At 44.4% G+C, this 16911-nt stretch overlaps 2 protein-coding genes across 5 annotated transcripts in view; one reads left to right on the plus strand and one right to left on the minus strand.

The window, feature by feature from the left end:
* Window positions 1-7581, plus strand: part of ASXL1 (ASXL transcriptional regulator 1) — a 61488-nt gene extending 53907 nt beyond the window's left edge. For both annotated transcript variants that reach the window (XM_020990728.2, XM_020990729.2), the window contains exons 10-12: window positions 553-658; window positions 1094-1727; window positions 2394-7581. In XM_020990728.2, the coding sequence (XP_020846387.1) occupies window positions 553-658; window positions 1094-1727; window positions 2394-5378 (3725 nt within the window). In that variant the 3' untranslated portion in view covers window positions 5379-7581. The remainder of the gene's footprint in view (window positions 1-552; window positions 659-1093; window positions 1728-2393) is intronic.
* Window positions 7582-11614: 4033 nt separating this feature from the next.
* NOL4L (nucleolar protein 4 like) overlaps window positions 11615-16911 on the minus strand; it is a 200443-nt gene continuing 195146 nt past the window's right edge. For all 3 annotated transcript variants that reach the window (XM_020990731.2, XM_078150205.1, XM_020990732.2), the window contains one exon: window positions 11615-16670. In XM_020990731.2, coding sequence (XP_020846390.1) covers window positions 16426-16670 — 245 coding nt within the window. In that variant the 3' untranslated portion in view covers window positions 11615-16425. The remainder of the gene's footprint in view (window positions 16671-16911) is intronic.

Consider the following 16911-nt stretch of genomic DNA (forward strand, 5'->3'; position numbering starts at 1 on the left):
TATCTGGTATGTCATTATATAACTTTTGTGTACATCTCTCCTGTATCTCCTCATCCTTACTCTTTCTGATTAGTAATCACCTTGTTGCAATCATTGTTAACCAATAGACTTAAGTTATACAAAGTAGGTGGTGTTGTGTGGAAAATAACACCTACTAGTTCTGACCCCTAAACCCTAGTATAATCTGGTTTCTTAAACAATTAAACACTTTGACTCCATGTGATCATTAGGTCCTTTTCATTTATTGTTGTGGGGGAGGAGAAAAAGTTCTTGGTTTCATTTGGCAGAATGTGCTGCTTGCTGTTGCATGGCTGATTTCTCTAGGGAGGAGTGAGTTTCTCTTGAAGCTATTTGTGAAGCTGAACCTCCTCTCTAGATGAGACTGTGGAAGATCATGAAGAGGACAGAGGGGATGAAGAACAGGAGCTTCCCCCCCACCTCAACTTATCTGAGAACATAGGCTTTGCAGGCTCAAGGCATTTGGGTACCAGGAGAGCAGCCAAGTGATGATGATGATAGCCCAATCATTAGGAGAGTTTTGTTCCTCTACAGGTGAATTCACTCATGAGATGCAAGTCAGAATACGACAGGAAATGGAGAAAGAAAAGAAGGTAGAACAGTGGAAAGAAAAATTCTTTGAAGATTACTATGGACAAAAGTAAGCTCTTGGAGTTATTTACTTACAATTCTGTCCCAAAGGAAGGTAGACTGGATCTTAAAGAGGCATGCGTATACAAACGCACACACAAGTACATACAAGTAATGTGAAGCATTTGAGTGGGCTAGCTAATTCACATCACAAATTTGACCTTAAGAAAGCTTAGAGTATATGGGAGCTACCTGGGTTTGGGGTCCATATATTATACAGCGTCCATGTAGTTTTTCTGTAATAGACACTATTAAGATTTTTTACTTTGACGGCTTTTGCTGCCTTTGGCCCTTGAGATTTGCTTTTGATCTTTCTGAGCTAGTCAAGATTTTTCATAATGTGATCTGTTTCTAAGATAATTTGACCCATCTGTGCTCAGGAAAGTTATAAAATGGAAAAGATCTTTTTGGCCTATAACTTCCTTTACATGATTTTCATTTGCAGGTTGGGTTTGACCAGAGAAGAGTCGCTGCAGCAGAATTCTAGCCAAGAGGAAGCTGACCTCAAGGGTGGCTTGTGCGTTCCAGGAGAAGCAATGCGACCACAACGTAGTCCTGCTACACGTCAGCGAGATGGCCACTTCAAGAAACGCTCTAGGCCAGACCTTCGATGCAGAGCCAGGAGAAGTCTGTATAAGAAACACGAACCTGAACAAACAGAAGGCACTAAGGAGATACCACCTGTGGTGCCAGATTCCTCCCTTTATAAAGAAGAAAAGGCTGAAACAGACTTGACAGAAGGAAGCAGTTCGTGTCTACCTGGTGTGTCCTCCACAGAATTAAAACCAGACGCTCCAGAGACACCAATTGTGACCATGACTGCCAGGATTCAAAATAGTCCAGAGGTCTTGGCCTTAGCCTCAACTTCTCTCAGCAGAATTCCCAGCTTGCCTCAGGAAAATACTGACCAGGAAGCAAAGGACCAGAAACGGAAGTCCTTCGAGCAGGCATCTGCTTCCTCCTTTCCCGAAAAGAAGCCCCGGCTTGAAGATCGTCAGTCCTTTCGTAACACAATTGAAAGTGTTCACCCCGAAAAGCCGCAGCCTACTAAAGAGGAGCCCAAAGTCCCGCCCATCCGGGTAAGGAGCTATTTAGTAGCTACTTAACATCCGAGTGCTCCTAGTCAGGTTGACTTTGATAGACATGAGATTTGTAGGGTCTCATTTGCAGGAAATTAAGGGCTTGGGTACTACATATTAGATAAACTGCAGTTTGGGGGCTGAGAGCATTTTTAGGCTGAATGTTCATTTTCTGTGTTACAGCTAAATCCTTGTTTCTGCATTTTCTTGCCATCCCTCTTGTCGTCCATGCAATAAATAGTCCTTATGTCCATCCTTACATTTTGAAGCTCTTACTATTTGTAGTTAAGGGGAATATGGTTCATTCCTTCATCCATGTGGACCATTCTATTCAAATTATCTCCAGAGTACAGAATCCCTTATGTCTTATTGGTATTTTAGCATTTTTAATGTTAGATTTATTTGTGTTGTGACTCATATAATCCTGCTAGAAATTAAATTTAGAAGTATGTCATGCCAGGCTAGGAGGAGGAAGTGCCTGAAAAGAGTCCTTTTGAGAAAGGGGTTGTGAACAGTTGCCACAGCCATTAGTATTTTCTCTTTAAAAAAAAAAAGTTTTGAGTAACTTATCTTCTAGAACTAGGAATTGTACGTAACGTGGGGGATAAATGTGGATCTGAAATATAATAAGGAATAAAAAATATTTTCTGATTCTTTTCATTTCAGATTCAACTTTCACGTATCAAACCGCCCTGGGTGGTTAAAGGTCAGCCCGCTTACCAGATATGCCCCCGGATTGTCCCCAACACAGAACACTCCAGCCGGGGCAGAACTGGTGCCAGAACCCTCGCAGACATTAAGGCCCGCGCTCTGCAAGCCCGAGCCCAGAGAGAAGCTGCCACAGCCTCCATCGGAGGTGGGGGTGGGCCAGGGGGAGGTGGTGGAGGGAACACTGACGAAGGAGGCGGTGGAGGTGAGGCTAGTGACCATCCCGAGCACAGGGGAGCCAAGAGGACTCACGGAAGGTGTGCGCCAGATCTACAACGAACACAACTATTGCCGCCTGATCATGTCATAGAAGGGGAACAAGCCCTGTTAGAAACAGAGACTCCTGAAGGAGACTGGCTGCTGGCTGGGAAAGATGACTTGTCCTCTCCTCCCATTGGAGAGGAAGGCTGCATGTTTCACAGAGTTACTCACATCCTCACAAGTGAGTCAGAAGAGGCTTTACTGCCTCTCACTGTTGTTTCTCATGGCCAGCAAAATGATGCTGTGGACCAGCCATCTTCTGACACCCTAGTGCATGATAGGTTGAGTGAGAAGTCTGATTTGCCTACTGATGTAAGGACTGAACATGAGTCTTGTACCACTTCTCAGAAAGAGAAGAGTGAAGAACAGGGACAGATGGTTCTCTCAGAGAATGATTCTGTTCAGTCTCAGGTAGGAGAAGTTGTCTTAGAAATAGCTGACCAGGCCCTAAGTTTGGACTCTAATTCCACTGTGAAGGACCCTGTACATTCACTGGTATCCAGTCTAATCCCTGAATTGTTATTGGATGAAAGGCAGCAGGATGGACCATTGAATGAAGTAGTACTTAATGACTGCAGTCCACCCACCAGGGAAAGCAGTGCCAGCCAAGAGAACTTGAGAGGTGAAGCTCTTGTTGCTGACAGTGTAGCTCCTTGGTTATCTGGTCCAGTAAATGTCCAGGCAGTACAACAGCAAGAGTTAGACTCTAGGGGAAGCACCTCATCTCCTGAACCCCACAATGGAAGTGACCCAGAGAAAAAGGTTACTACTGAAACATTGGATTTACTCGGTTGCCTCCCTGCTACCCAAGATAGCATCAATCCTTCTGATAATCTTCCGCAGCTTTGGGAACTCTCCACACAAGGGGATATGGCTAGTGTCTGTAAACAGATTGGAGAAGTTCAAAGACTTAAAATGAATGGAGACTGTGAAGCACTGAGTACCCACAGTGAGTCGACAGACACAGCCTCTGACTTGGAAGCTGAGCTAACTGAGGACACTGCAGAGACAGATCCCAATCCGGGCCTCCAAGCCAGCACTGAGGAAGCTGTAGGACAAGGATCTCCAGTTGGGAGCATGAGTGAGAAATGGGATTGGAATCAGTCTGACTCTTTAAAAACTAATGGAGAGCCATGCAAGGCAGACTCGCCTTTGGTAACTGCAGTGGACAAGGGGCTTGAGCTTCAGAGCTGGGTGTCTCATGTATCTGGCCCGCTGAAGCCCACTGAATCTTTACCACAGGTCAGTTCTGAGAAACAGTTAGGGTCTCCATGCCTTGCCCGTCCTGTGTCATCAGTTGAGGCCACCAATCCACTGGTGATGCAGTTGCTTCAGGGCAACTTGACCCTAGAGAAGGTCCTGCCAGCAGCACATGTAACCACCAAACTGGAAGCTATGCAGCCATTATCTGAAAACATGGAGCAGAGTAGCAATGGTTCCTTTGGAGAATCCACTCTTGATCCTGAGACAAATAGAAATGTTGCTGGAAGAAATAGCTCTAGCTCTAACTCTAGTTCCAGTTCCCCAAGGGCTTTAAGGGATGTGCTTACACAGGAGTGCCATAATCCTGGGGCAGTGCTTCCCATGCCCAAGGGTATCCAGGCTCTCCCTGGCACTCCCCCAAAGAACTCCAAGGTCGTCCCAAATTCAGGCTCCCCACAGCCATCGGCAAACCTGGTAACATCTTCTGGGAAACTGGAAGAAGTGAAGTCCAAAGAGAAATTCTCCTCCTGCAATTTTGAAGAGCAAAAAGAGTTGACTATATCCCCTAGCCTACCACAAACCAGTAATGTAGAGTCAACCCTCAGTAAAAGTCCAGGAAAGCAAACCACCCCGAGAATACCTCGATTCTTATCTCCAAATGTGATCTCCATTGGTCCCAATCAAATCTGTGGGGCCCCAATGGATAAAAACTATGTTGGTGGACAAGGGAAAAAGCTTTTTGGCTCTGGATTCCTTGGGAGCACAGCTGTGGCCCTGCATCATTCCAGGTCAGTGGAGCCGCTGCCTCCCAATATCCCTACTGTGGAGCCAGTTTTTCCTAGTAGGAAGCCAGGACTAAATAAAAGCACAGTATCTGGAGGAGGGGGAGTCCAGACATCAAGAGCAGAGTGGTCCCCGAAGCAGCCTCCCAACTCTTTTAGCAGCATCAAGAATGAGAACATGCTGGCCTGTGGGGGTGGCCCACCTAAGAGTAATGCAGAGAACAGGAAAGCCGTTGGCCACACACCTTTCGAACTGATGGAACACTTTCAAGGGATGCCCCTTGTCATGGATTTGCCATTCTTCAAGCTCCCCAGAGAACCTGGAAAAGGGCTCAGTCAGCCATTAGAGCCTTCTTCCATCCCCTCCCAGCTCAATATCAAGCAAGCATTTTATGGGAAGCTTTCTAAGCTGCAGTTGAATTCCACCAGTTTTAATTATTCATCTAGCACACCGGCCTTTCCCAGAAGCCTCGCTGGGAGTGTGATGCAGCTTAGCCACAAAGCAAACTTTGCTGCAAACCACAGTGCATCGCTCTCAGTGCAAATGTTCACTGATAGCAGCAACATGGAAGAAATCTCGCTGAAATGCTCCTGTAGCCTAAAAGCTATGATTATGTGTAAAGGATGTGGGGCATTTTGTCATGATGACTGTATAGGGCCCTCAAAGCTTTGTGTATTGTGCCTTGTGGTGAGATAATAAATTATGGCCATGGAAAAAATTGTATATTTAGTGTGTGTATTTTGATAACGATCTGAAATCTGTACACAGGAAAATATTATTTGTTATAATAGAGACAATATTACACTGAGCAGGAACCACTCCTGCCTTCCCCCCAAATGTGCAACACTCAAGCCTTCTGTTCACTGAGCTCCTCGGGTCTGCAGAGGATCTTCTCTTGCTGGAGGGGTTTTTCTAGCTTGATGCCATTATGGAGACTTTGTTGCCTCTCCCAGGTCTAACCCCTGACTCTGAGAAGCACCCTGCCCTCCAGTGGGCCCTGTCAGGGTAGAAGCTACTTGACCTTCAACAGAACTGGTAGGAGGAGCTAGAAGGCTGAGTTCTCTATGAGGGGCTGTTAGGTTAGGACCTGCTTTGCTTAAACAGAACAATTTCAGTCTTCCACTCAATTCTTCTTGCCACCTGTTTTTCTGCTACTTTGCAACGAGTCAGCATTTTCTTCCCCTACTGACTGCCCTCCTGCCCCTCCCCCACTCTCCTAAGCAAAGGGAGAGATTGTGAGCTCCTCAGAGCTGAGTGACATTGCAGTAACTCTCAGCCCTGCCAAGCAGGGCTATTGACCCATGTTTAGGTGATTACTTAGATGGAGCCATTTTGACCCTGGGCGATTTCAACAAGAGTGGTTCCTGCCTTTCACTCCTGAGAAGCAAATTTGGAAGTTTTCCTGCCTTGACATCTCTCACTGGATTGAAGGAATCCTGCCTGAATTATGGGCTCAGAATTGGGAGGGAAGGGGGCCAGCTTTCTTGTTGAAAGGCCACTGCTACTGTCTCAAGACCCTGTAATTCAGGAGTTCAGTGGTGTGGCAAGTGACTTCCCACCTCAGAGACCTTCTCCAGGCTATTTTGGACTTGCTTTGAGTGGGCAGCTGTGAGAGCGCACCTGTGTATGTGAAAGTCATTTTACATTTCAAAGCAGTGTGTGTTTCTTATTTTTATATTTTTAACTCTTTATTCTTGGATGTATAAAGTGAAATATTTGGCTCTTGTAAGTATACTCTATGCATCTCTAATGTTTTATCATGTATTTATATGTTGTACACAGTACTGGCCAATTCTGTAAATGGATGTATTGTACATAGAACATAAAGGTCTGTTCCCTTATTTTCAGTCTTCAGCAGTATTGCATTCAGATGGTGTTAGTTACTAATTTACATCTGTAGTCAGAGCCACTGTATTCTGGTCTACCTAATGTGAGGGTGGGCTCAAAGAGGCGTTTCCTGTTAGATCCACCAGGCTCTCTCTCATAGGTAACTGTGGGCAGACTCAGGTGCAATTTCAAGGTCAGCCTGCCCATACCTTGGCGAACACATACATTTTGCTCCTTGGCGCCTTCTTTTTAAAGGTATAAATTCTGCAACTGTGGCTTTTTTGCTGCCACATATGGCAAATCTCCAGGAACATTTACAAGGAGGCGCCCTTTGTCATAGACAGTATTAATTGCTGTGGGGCTCCCTCATATATTCACAGGCAGCACAAGAAGTGTCCTCATGTTTGAATTCGGTGTCATGAACTATAAGGGAGCCCTGTAAGCCTGATCATCTTTAGAAATGTGGCTGTGTAGGTTGGTCTGGCCTGACTTTGGATGGTGGAATTGGGAAGATAAAAGGGTATAATGGTTTTCCTCCCCAGCCAATTTTTTAGTGAATAGGCTCACCTGTTTGTCTTCATGCTCTACCCCTCTTACCCCCCCGCCCAGTTCTTTTATCCTTTCTTGTTACATACTTGACTATCCTGTTTAATTTCAATTTACCCTTCTGTAAGAGTGCTTCTGTAAGAAGTATAAAATTTGTATGGCAAAAGCGCATTTCATTGAATTAGGGTCATTTATCTGTCCTTTTCTCCCCCACCTCCTCCACCCCCCCTTTCCCTCAGTCCACTGTGGCAAAACTTTGTGATATGAAGTATGAGAGAGAACAAAGTGATGATTTGAAATGCGGGGTTGGCAAGTCCAAGTTGACAATTTCAAAAGCCTGTTTACCAAAGATAGGGAGCAGAGAGCCCAAGCAGTTTTGAGCTTCTTCTTCCTTCTTCGCTGTGTCCTTTGGGGCCACTATAGTGTACAGTTTGAAACTGGTCTGGTCTGCAGAGCTGTCCAGAGAAAGCACTGCTCTTGTATGTCCCTTGTGGTATTGGAAAAAATAAACTTTCTGTAAAATCTGCATTTGTGGTTTCAGTTATCTTCCTAAGTAGTCTGTTATTTGGAGTGTATACATCTCACTGATTTGGGGGTAGTAGGAGTGAGAATACTCCATTTTCTTCTGGACGTTTTCCATCAAAAACATCTTGTGATGGTCAAAATGTAGTGACCCTCCGCTTCATTGAATTCATGAAGATTAGTGAAATTTATTTAGGGGTGTGTGTGTGTGTGTGTGTATAAAAACTTTTAGAGCAAGGAAGAAGTAAGCTGTTTGTTGTCTAATCTTTCCCTGCCCCAAGTCACAAACTGTAAAACCCTCCTCCTTCTGAATTTTGTCTTTAACATTGCAAGCAAAATCTTCAACTCACAGTGCTCTCCTGCGCTTGTAGTTAAGAAGGAGATGGTTAGTAGGCCCATCAGAATTGGAGAATTGTTGATACATTTCAAATGATTGGTGTGTACTAAAGTATATTGAACAGAATAAGAGTGGAGGAGCTGAACCTTAAGATTTTTAGGTGTGGTGACTGAAAATGAGCATTGCTGATGTAGTCTACATCCTTGGAAGTGAGCTACCTTTTAACTCTGCCTTGCAAATAAGTTTTTTTGTTAGGCCTAGCCTGTGCTAATGTATCACAAAATCAATCAGCAAGCATTTATTAAATGCCCACTATATGCCATGCACTATGCTGGGTGCCTAGGATACAAGACAACTGAAACAACCCCTACCTCTAAGGAACTTAGTATTTCAAGTTAAATGGTAGAATGTTACTTTTTGATCCTTTGTCTGGAGTCAGGACTGCTTGGCAATCTAGACATCCAGTCCGTGAGAGGTGACTGTATTTAGAGTCATCCCAAATTCTTCTGACTCCAGCTTTAGTTTTGTTGAGCAGAATCATAAGAGTTAGCAGTGAATAGGAAGAATTAACCTTGTTCCGTGGCACAGGAGAATGTTTTGTCAAAAGTATGGAAGGAACATGATCTTAATTGCATTAAATGTGCAATCATTAACTCCTTTTTAATATAACTTGTCCTGTTGAAATAAGCTCTTTAAAAAATTGCATAGATAACTAGTATATGTGAACCAAAATATGTCTAGGAAACTAAGATAAAGGCTTTTCATTGGCTATTTTGCAAGCTAGCATATTAATGACAGATTGATGGTGTAATGTACAGACCACCTGGGATTGAATCCCTGGATGCTAACTAGTTGAGTGACCTCTGCTAGGTCATCTGTTGTATCTCAGAGGTTGAGGCAGGGATGCTTTGTTAAAACTGAAAGTGCTGCAGAAATGTGAGTTGTTACTAAAAGGAGCTAGTTGGGTTTTTCCAGTAGCAGTAAATCTCATTATTATTGGAAAATTTTCACCAGAATGAAACTCCAACTTAGTGTTAGGTCTTCCCTTTAACTGTCCTAAGGGCTAGAGATGGAATCTACTCTTGGAGGAGGGAGGAAAAGGAGTACCTCCTCACAAACACCCTCACCCCCCCCCAAAAAAAAAGTTTGGACAAAAAAGGGCACAAATTGCTCGTATTAGAACCAGATACTATCACTAGGAGGAGACGTAATAGACCAAATAGTCCTATCCCCATTACGGAAGAAAGTGAGGCAAAAAGAAGGAAAGTAACTTGATGGTCATGTAATTAATGGCAGACATAACTAGGACTGGAACTCAGGTCTGCCAACTCTCAACCCAGAGCTCTTTGCACTAGATCAAGTGATTTTACTTTAAAACCATGTAAAAGCTGGAGAAGCATGGTGGGGTTGTGTTCTTTGCAAAAGCATCCCCTGTAGGACTCATTTAAACATCAAGCTCTCCTTGCAATTGTGAATCAGAAGTTATTGATTTCCCAAAATTTAATTCATAACTTGAAGTCTGCCTATATTGTAATTGAATGATTAAAACTCTGGAGGTCCCTTCTAGCTCTGGATCTATGAATTCCCATGATCCCTATCCCCAGTTAATTTTTTTTAAGATAATATTTAAAACAATTTCCTGAAAATCATTAAAAAATACCCCCATACGAGGTAACCAACATAAGTGACTTCTGATTGAGATCAGAATATGATATGGGGGCAGCCTGAGTTAAGTGCTATTCTGCAAATTAGAGCAGCACAGGCTCCCTTTAAGATGATCTGGGCGTGAGCTTGCTTGGTATAGTTTTCTCATTAGATGAGTACTTTTCTGATGGATTGCCTTTGGGGAGTTCTTAGCTTACTGAACCAACTTATTCTGTAAGTTTCTCAGACTGTCTTTCCATGGTAGCTATAGGGACCTGATCCATGATTATTTAAAGAGAAGCAAATCTTATATTCTGTTTTGGCCAGACCACATGTGGAGTATTTTGTTTTCTGGATGCCCTTCAATAAGCATTTATTAAGTGCTTATTATGTTCTAGGCACTGCAAAGCACTGGGTTATAAAGAAAATAAACATGGTTCCTGCCTTCAAGGAACTCAGGCTCTAATGGAGATGACATGAAAAATTTGAACTTGACAAGATTTTTGCAGTGGAATTGAAAGGTAATCTCAGAGGAAAGCAGTTGTGTGTGTGTGTGTGTGTGTGTGTGTGTGTGTGTGTGTGTTTTAATTTCAGAGGAAAAGCTCTGTGTGTTGGTGTGCGTGGTGAGACATGCAGATGTGTGCTGACCTAACTGGGAAAGGCCTAGCTAAGGTGGGATTTGAGTTGAGTCTGCAAGGAAGTTATGAGATAGAACATGAAGGACAGCCAGTGAAAAGGCAGAGCTACAAGATAGTGAGGAGGGAATAACAAGGAGGTGAGGTCAGTGTCCCTGGATTGTAGAATTAAGTGGAGGAGAGTAGGGTACAGTATAGGAAGACAGATTAAGGGCATGGAGGCAAATAAGGAATCCTGTAGTTTACTGAGTAGGTTAGTGATAGAGTCAGACCTATACCTCAGAGAGATCACTGACATCTGAGTCGGGGATGGATTGGAATGAGAAGACACTTGAGGCAGGCAAATCTATTAGAAGTCTTGCAGCGTTCCTACATAATAGGGATAAGGTGAGGAGGGCCTACACTAAAGTGATGAAGAAAGGGGACTTACTTTTAAGTCATTTTTTAGCTTTTTAGAGATGTGAAGGTAGGGGCAGCTAGGTGGCGAAGTGGATAGAGCATCGGCACTGAAGTCAGGAGGATCTGAGTTCAAATACAGCCTCAGACACATAACACTCACTAGCTGTGTGACTCTGAGCAAGTCACTTAACTCCAGTTGCCTCACCAAAAAAAAAAAATGTTCATCTAGAGACAGTGAAGGTAAAAACAAGGCTTGGCAACAGATTGTATGTGTGGGGTGAGGGCGAGTCAAGAAGATCTCAGTTGCTAGATTTAATGGCTGTTTTTTTCAGTCTTCAGTAGCCCAGTGCTGTTGGTGACCTTCTTGTCTTGTATACTCTGGGTTTTTGTGACATTGGTGTCTCCTAATTCACTTCTTAGTCTCCTCTGTTGGTTCTTTATCCAAGTCATGTACATTTTAGGAAGGTTATTGACAAACAAGTGGATTTTGGGGGATGGGTGGAATCAAGATGGGAAGAGGATGAGAGACCATGTTATAAATGAATCAGGTGAAGGAACTGAGATTGTTTAGCCTACAGGAGTGAGTTTGAGGGTGGGCTGGGAATTTTAGTCTTTACACATTAAAAGCATCCTTGTGTGTGAGAGGAATTAGAACTTGTGGTAGGCCTACTGAGGCTGTTACAGAGGTGCTTTCGGCTCGTCCTGAGAAAGGATTCTTAATAGGTAGAATTGTCAAGTAGAGGAATGGGCTGCTTGAGGAGGCTGGAAGCTGTCTTTTGAGATCTTTAAGTAGAGACTTAGATGATAAGGATATTGTAGACTGTGATTCCTGTTTTATATTAATGACTGGACTTGAGGACCTCTGAAGTTCCTTCTGGCTCTGAGAGTGATTCATTTATTGCTTTCTTGTGCTGCAGGCAGAGGCTGAATTAGCAGTAGTTTTCCTTGGGTACTGAAAGCTTGCTTGAAAGGAAGTGAATGCATACTTTGGCCACCGGATACAGAGAGGATACGTAGCAGTCTGTTTGTTATACAGTGTGTTTATTAAGTAGATTCAGTCTTATATATGATATACAGATTCCAAAGAAAAAGGATTCCACGTACTTATGAAATCAGTGCATTTAGCAAGTAATACCATGGAGAGAACAGCTTGATTAACAGCTCATTGGTCTTTTGTTAAGTGAGGGGGAGGGCATTGGCCTGTGCTAATCATTCCACAAACAAAACAGAATTCAGTTGCATCACATAGAATAGACACACATTCTAAGAATTAAAATATTAAGCCACATTTACTGGAAAAACCCACTATATAGAACACAAATAATTTTTATAGAGAGCATTGAGGAGGAAGTCCTCATCTGCTTAAAAAAGCCACATTAAGTTGCATAGGTGCATCTCTGTAAAAATATAATTTCGAGGTGAAACAGTTGATTAAGTAGTAAAGTGTCACCTTTAGAAGTTGGAATCCTTTTATTGTCTTAAGTGCCATATTCGTGCTATCTGAGCCTCTCCCAAAAGGTGGTTATTCCCTCCTGGGTCCCCAAGTGTCCCAAGTAAGTACTGAAGAAATATTGAAAGTCTTCATTTCTTATCTCCTCAGTATCAGATTTATACTGTTCTACCAACCTGTATTGTGCCAGAAGGTGAAGGCCTGTTGGGTTGTCCCTTATAGCCATTTGGACCCAAAGGCTAGTATAACCTCTGCTTTTCCATCTTTTTATCATGAGAATTAGACCCATCTAGGTGCTGACAATTCTCCATCTATGCCACTTACCAACCAAAGAGATCAAGAGGTGTCCTTACTTTGACTATCACTGCTGGACCAACCACAACACAAAGGACCATGGGTCATCCATGCAAAAAAGGAAATGATTTGCTAGTTCCAGAAGTATTTGTAGCAAATCTTAGTTCTATTGTGGTGAGTTTAAAAAAATTATTTTTTTCCTCTTTTAGGTGGAAACATAGGTAAAAGAGAAGAGATTTGTGGCTTTACTAAGCAGATGAGTTGAGTGAGGAGCATCTTCCTCCTCAACAGTGAGTCTTGCAGACCACACAGGGATGGGGGGATCTGTACATGTAAACAGTACACTTTCACTGAGTCCAAAATTAGGAGCCAAAAGACAAAGGTTCACATTGGTCTTAGGTAGATACAGGCAAAGAATCGAGCTCTTGAGCTCGGAACCAACAAAAACCAAAAATTTCTAAAGCACCACTAAATTATATAAAAATCAGACCATGGACGGATTGAAACTGGTATTCTGGTGAAATACTACACTACCTTGTAAAAAGTTTTACAAAAAATTACAAATTAAAAGTATATTAACCCTCTGAGTTCAAAGCAGCATTTTGAAAATGGACTGGTAGTTAATCCACCAGCCACCCCTGGAGTGGTGAGTGGCCCTTTGGATTCGGAGTAGACGGGTCTCACCTGTTTGGAAATCCTCTGAACGCTTTCCCCCCTCATTACAACACTGTCCTCAGGAACTGAATAATTGATGTGTACAAGGTATGAAGGTAAGATGAATTTCAGATGGGTTAAACACAATCACGGGTTTCCCCATGGGTTTGATCTACAAAGTCCCAAGTCCCAATCAGCTCTCTCCTCATTAACACTTATCCTCCTTACTCTTCCAAAACCTATCCCAAACATTCTTGCTGTTCATTTTTCCTTTTTTCCTTTCCCTCTTAAAATCCAAAATGGAGTTTAACCCTTGGGCCCTTCAGCAAGAATTTAGGACATTTGGGACATGGCTTTTGAAATAGCCTTAGGGAGCAGAGCTGCAGTTGGAATGGAGACCAGGGCAGATATGAACATGTTCTTCAGGCCTACAGCCAGAACAAGCATGCTGGTACTTGGGAAGAGACAGTGAGGAGTATGGGGTGGGAGGGGAAGAAGCTGCATCTTTTAAATGAGAGAAAAAAAAAAAGGCAAACCAAGAACCCAAGAAATTTCTGTTACTATACTAGGAAATGGGGTCCTGTTTCCACTTAATAACCTGCTCCAGATTCTGCCATTCATTATTAGGGCTTCAAAACTAGCTGACCCACCAGGTGCAGGTTAAACCTAGGAGGTGATGGTAACATGGTGGGGAATCTATTGTCCTTCAGCTACACCTGAGAGTCCTGTCTTCTCCCAGTAGCATGTGGTTCTTATTAAACCTACACTCTTACCACAGTACTAAGGCAGGGCCGAAAGTGATCTATTAGGACGCTTGAACTCAGAAAAATCCAACTTCAAATTGTAGCAAATGCTGCTCTTTATACAGTCCCTTGTGAGGGGCACCTCTCCCCATGTCTTCCTTATGTCATAGTGTGTCAAGAGACTGATAGCTCTGGGATTAGCCTGGTTGCTGCCTCAAGAAGGTGAAACATGTAAGCAATTGATAACAAGAATTCTAAGGCGGCGATTGTCTCAGCCATTTTTTTTAACATTAAGACTTTCACAAATTGCTTGGGGTAACATTTTGCAAAAGGTCTGTTGGTTACTTTGTAGTATTGTTCACACACAAAAATAAATATTTACACAAATTCAAATGTCAAGAGTGTGTGTGTGTGTGTGTGTGTTGGGGCAGGGGGGACTAGGGAGTGCTGTGATCTGAACGGTGCATGGTCTGGGAAGTATATAAGTGTAGGGGGAGAAGCTCTGGGCACTGAAGTTTGTGCTGTGATGTGGATCTGTCTTGGCTGTTTCAACCCTGACGAGGCCTAGGCTGCCCAAAAAAATCAGTCAAGGAAAGGGCTTATTTTGACAGAACTGGTGTGATTAAAATGGCATGTGGGAGCCCTACTGTCCCTGGGAACAGTGTATACCACTTTTAGTGGGGGGTTGAAAGGCAGAGTGGTGGGTTCCTCATCTTTCGGTTGCCCCTTGTCCTTTGCCACTCATCCAGGGGCCTTCCTGGCTAGACCCAGGCCACAGGTTTTTGTGCCTGGAAGGAGGAATAGTCCGATCTAGTTCCCTCCCTCCCGTCCTGAGGGAAGCCTGCCACCATCTTGAATGCTGTAAGAGGGAGTGACCAAGGCTACAGAGGAGCTGGTTTGAGGGGGAGGGGTCTTGATATGAGAGCCAAGGTGGTTTGCTGGGAGCTGTCTGCTCCACTCAGCCAGTCACCTTGGGTTCCATTCTGCTTCAGCTGGGTAAAGGTGGCCTTCGCTGAGATAAAGGAGCTAGAAGTCTCACAGGTCAGCAGGCAGCAATTGCTGCACTTATGGCTACTGCACATGTTGCATTGAGGCCTTGCCATGGCCCTTTGAGGTCTAAGCAAAGCCCCTGGCTTTAGCAGCACTGGTAGGTATTGCACTGAGCAAAAGGAAGTGCCTATAGGAAGGGAAGAAACCAGGCCAACTCTTTTTTTTTTTTCCTTCACACTCTAGGGACTGTGGGTTTCTTCCTGGACTGTTCACACCAAGGGAAACTGGTCCCAGGAGGGATTCTGTGGCATCTGCTTCACGGTCTTTTTATGATCCACCAGTCGACTGGGCAGAGAGGGGAGAGGGAAGTAGTTGCCGGACACCCTACCTAGAGGAGCATGACTTTCTCCTTACCTTCCTCAAGCTTTCTCCCAGGGAGAGTGGAAGCCACGAGTTATTTTCCTTTGCACACCCCCAATGAAAGGTTTGTTTTTGCTCACCAAGAAAGGTGGTGAGAGGGGAGGTTTGTAAAGGAGCTGTCATCTGGCTGTCTTCTATGGCCTCAGCAGTTAGGAGGGGTTGGGGCTCAGGTGTCTGGCATTTGCTGGTTTAGACTTACAGGAAGCTCACTGCCCTTCATTTCTCAGATACCCAATTTGGATTCACTTCATAGTTAAGGTATTGGGGGTGGGGAAAAGTTGGGGAACAGCCATTCTGAGCAGGCTCAGGGCACATCCATACTGGAAAAAGCCCACGTTGGAGTGTGAGGTAGAAGACAGATGGTGACCATGTGATGGGGGTTTTGCAGAAGTGGGACTGCCACAGTAGTGGGGTTGGGATGGGGTTGGGTTTGCTCTGTGTGTGAGGTCCTTCCACTTGGTGGCGCCCGTGCTGAGGTTACTGACTGGAGGAGACTGTGTTCCTGTAGCAGCAGTGGGGTCTGATTGAGAGCGTATATGAGTCTAAACATGACAGCTAGTGTGTGCAGTTCAGCCTCATGGTGGCTTACTGCAGGATAGGTGGGCCAGAAGCTCCAGGCCCAGGTTGTAAGTAACCTCTACCCTGTGGCACGAGGCATGCCCAGGAGAAGCTGGCCTTGTTCCGCCTCTCCGCCCTGCTGCCCACCCCTCATCACTGTAGTGATATGGAATGTTAGTTCATAGGAATAAATTCCTTCTGATCAGACAGACACAAACTAGCGATCTGTACAAACACAAAAGAATCCATTTTCAGAAAAATAAATTACTAAGGGTAGAGGAGGAGGAGGAGGAGGAGGGTCCATTTTGTTTTTTTCTCAATAAATATGCAATTCTGCTCACCTAAGACTTGAAAGGTAATTATCTGGGGATGGGATTCTAACGTCAGGGTCCACGAAGGTTATTCTAAATACGGCCGCAGCTCCCAAGCTCCCTGTCAAGAAAGTTCAAACCCCCTCCAAAGCTGCCCGTTTGGCTTCTTCCAAGCAGGTAAGTGCACCTGTGTGGTGAGATTCAAAACAAATAAAAAGTGTCCTTGTGCCCAAAGTCCCAGGTGCTTGGAGTGTGTGTAGAAACAGCTCTTTTAGGTTCCACCCATTTTTTTTCTTTAAATAAAATGTACCAGCTAGAGGGGAAAGAGGACACCAGGTCCTCAGCTGGGGGCAGCCCCTTTCTCCAGGGTGGAAATTGTCATGTGACATAGGAGCTCTCTGGGCGCTGGGGCGTCAGTTTTGCTGCAATATGAGGTTTTCCAGTTCATCTGCAGACCTCAGGAGAAAGGCAGCAGACTCTCGGTAGCCAGCGATGAGCTGCCGCACTGCACTGATCTCCGTGGGGCTGAGCTGGGCGGTGGCCATGCCCCGGCTGGTGCTGTTGCTGGAAGAGGAGGAAGAGGAGGTGGTGGTGGTGGTCGTGGTGGTGGTCGTGGTGGTGGAGGCAGCCCCACCTTTCATGCTGAGATCTGTAGGACCTGTAGAGGACACGACAAACCAGAATTAGCAAGAGAGGCTGATGTCCACCAAATGGAGGTGCCCTCGAGGCACGAAATGAGCACAAATCTGCCTCTACTTCTACTTTGCTCAATGCCCTTAGCCAAATCACTTCCTTTCCCAAGGCTGTAGTTTCCCCTCTGTAAAGTGTGTGTGTAGCAGGAGTGGGGGGGGTGAAGGGGTAGATGGATTTGGGGTCTCAAGGTCCCTCTTAGCTCTAGC

The sequence above is a fragment of the Phascolarctos cinereus genome, unplaced genomic scaffold, assembly GCF_003287225.1.
Source record: "Phascolarctos cinereus isolate Bilbo 61053 unplaced genomic scaffold, phaCin_HiC Scaffold_2;HRSCAF=192, whole genome shotgun sequence".
In the NCBI taxonomy this organism is placed as follows: Eukaryota; Metazoa; Chordata; class Mammalia; order Diprotodontia; family Phascolarctidae; genus Phascolarctos; species Phascolarctos cinereus.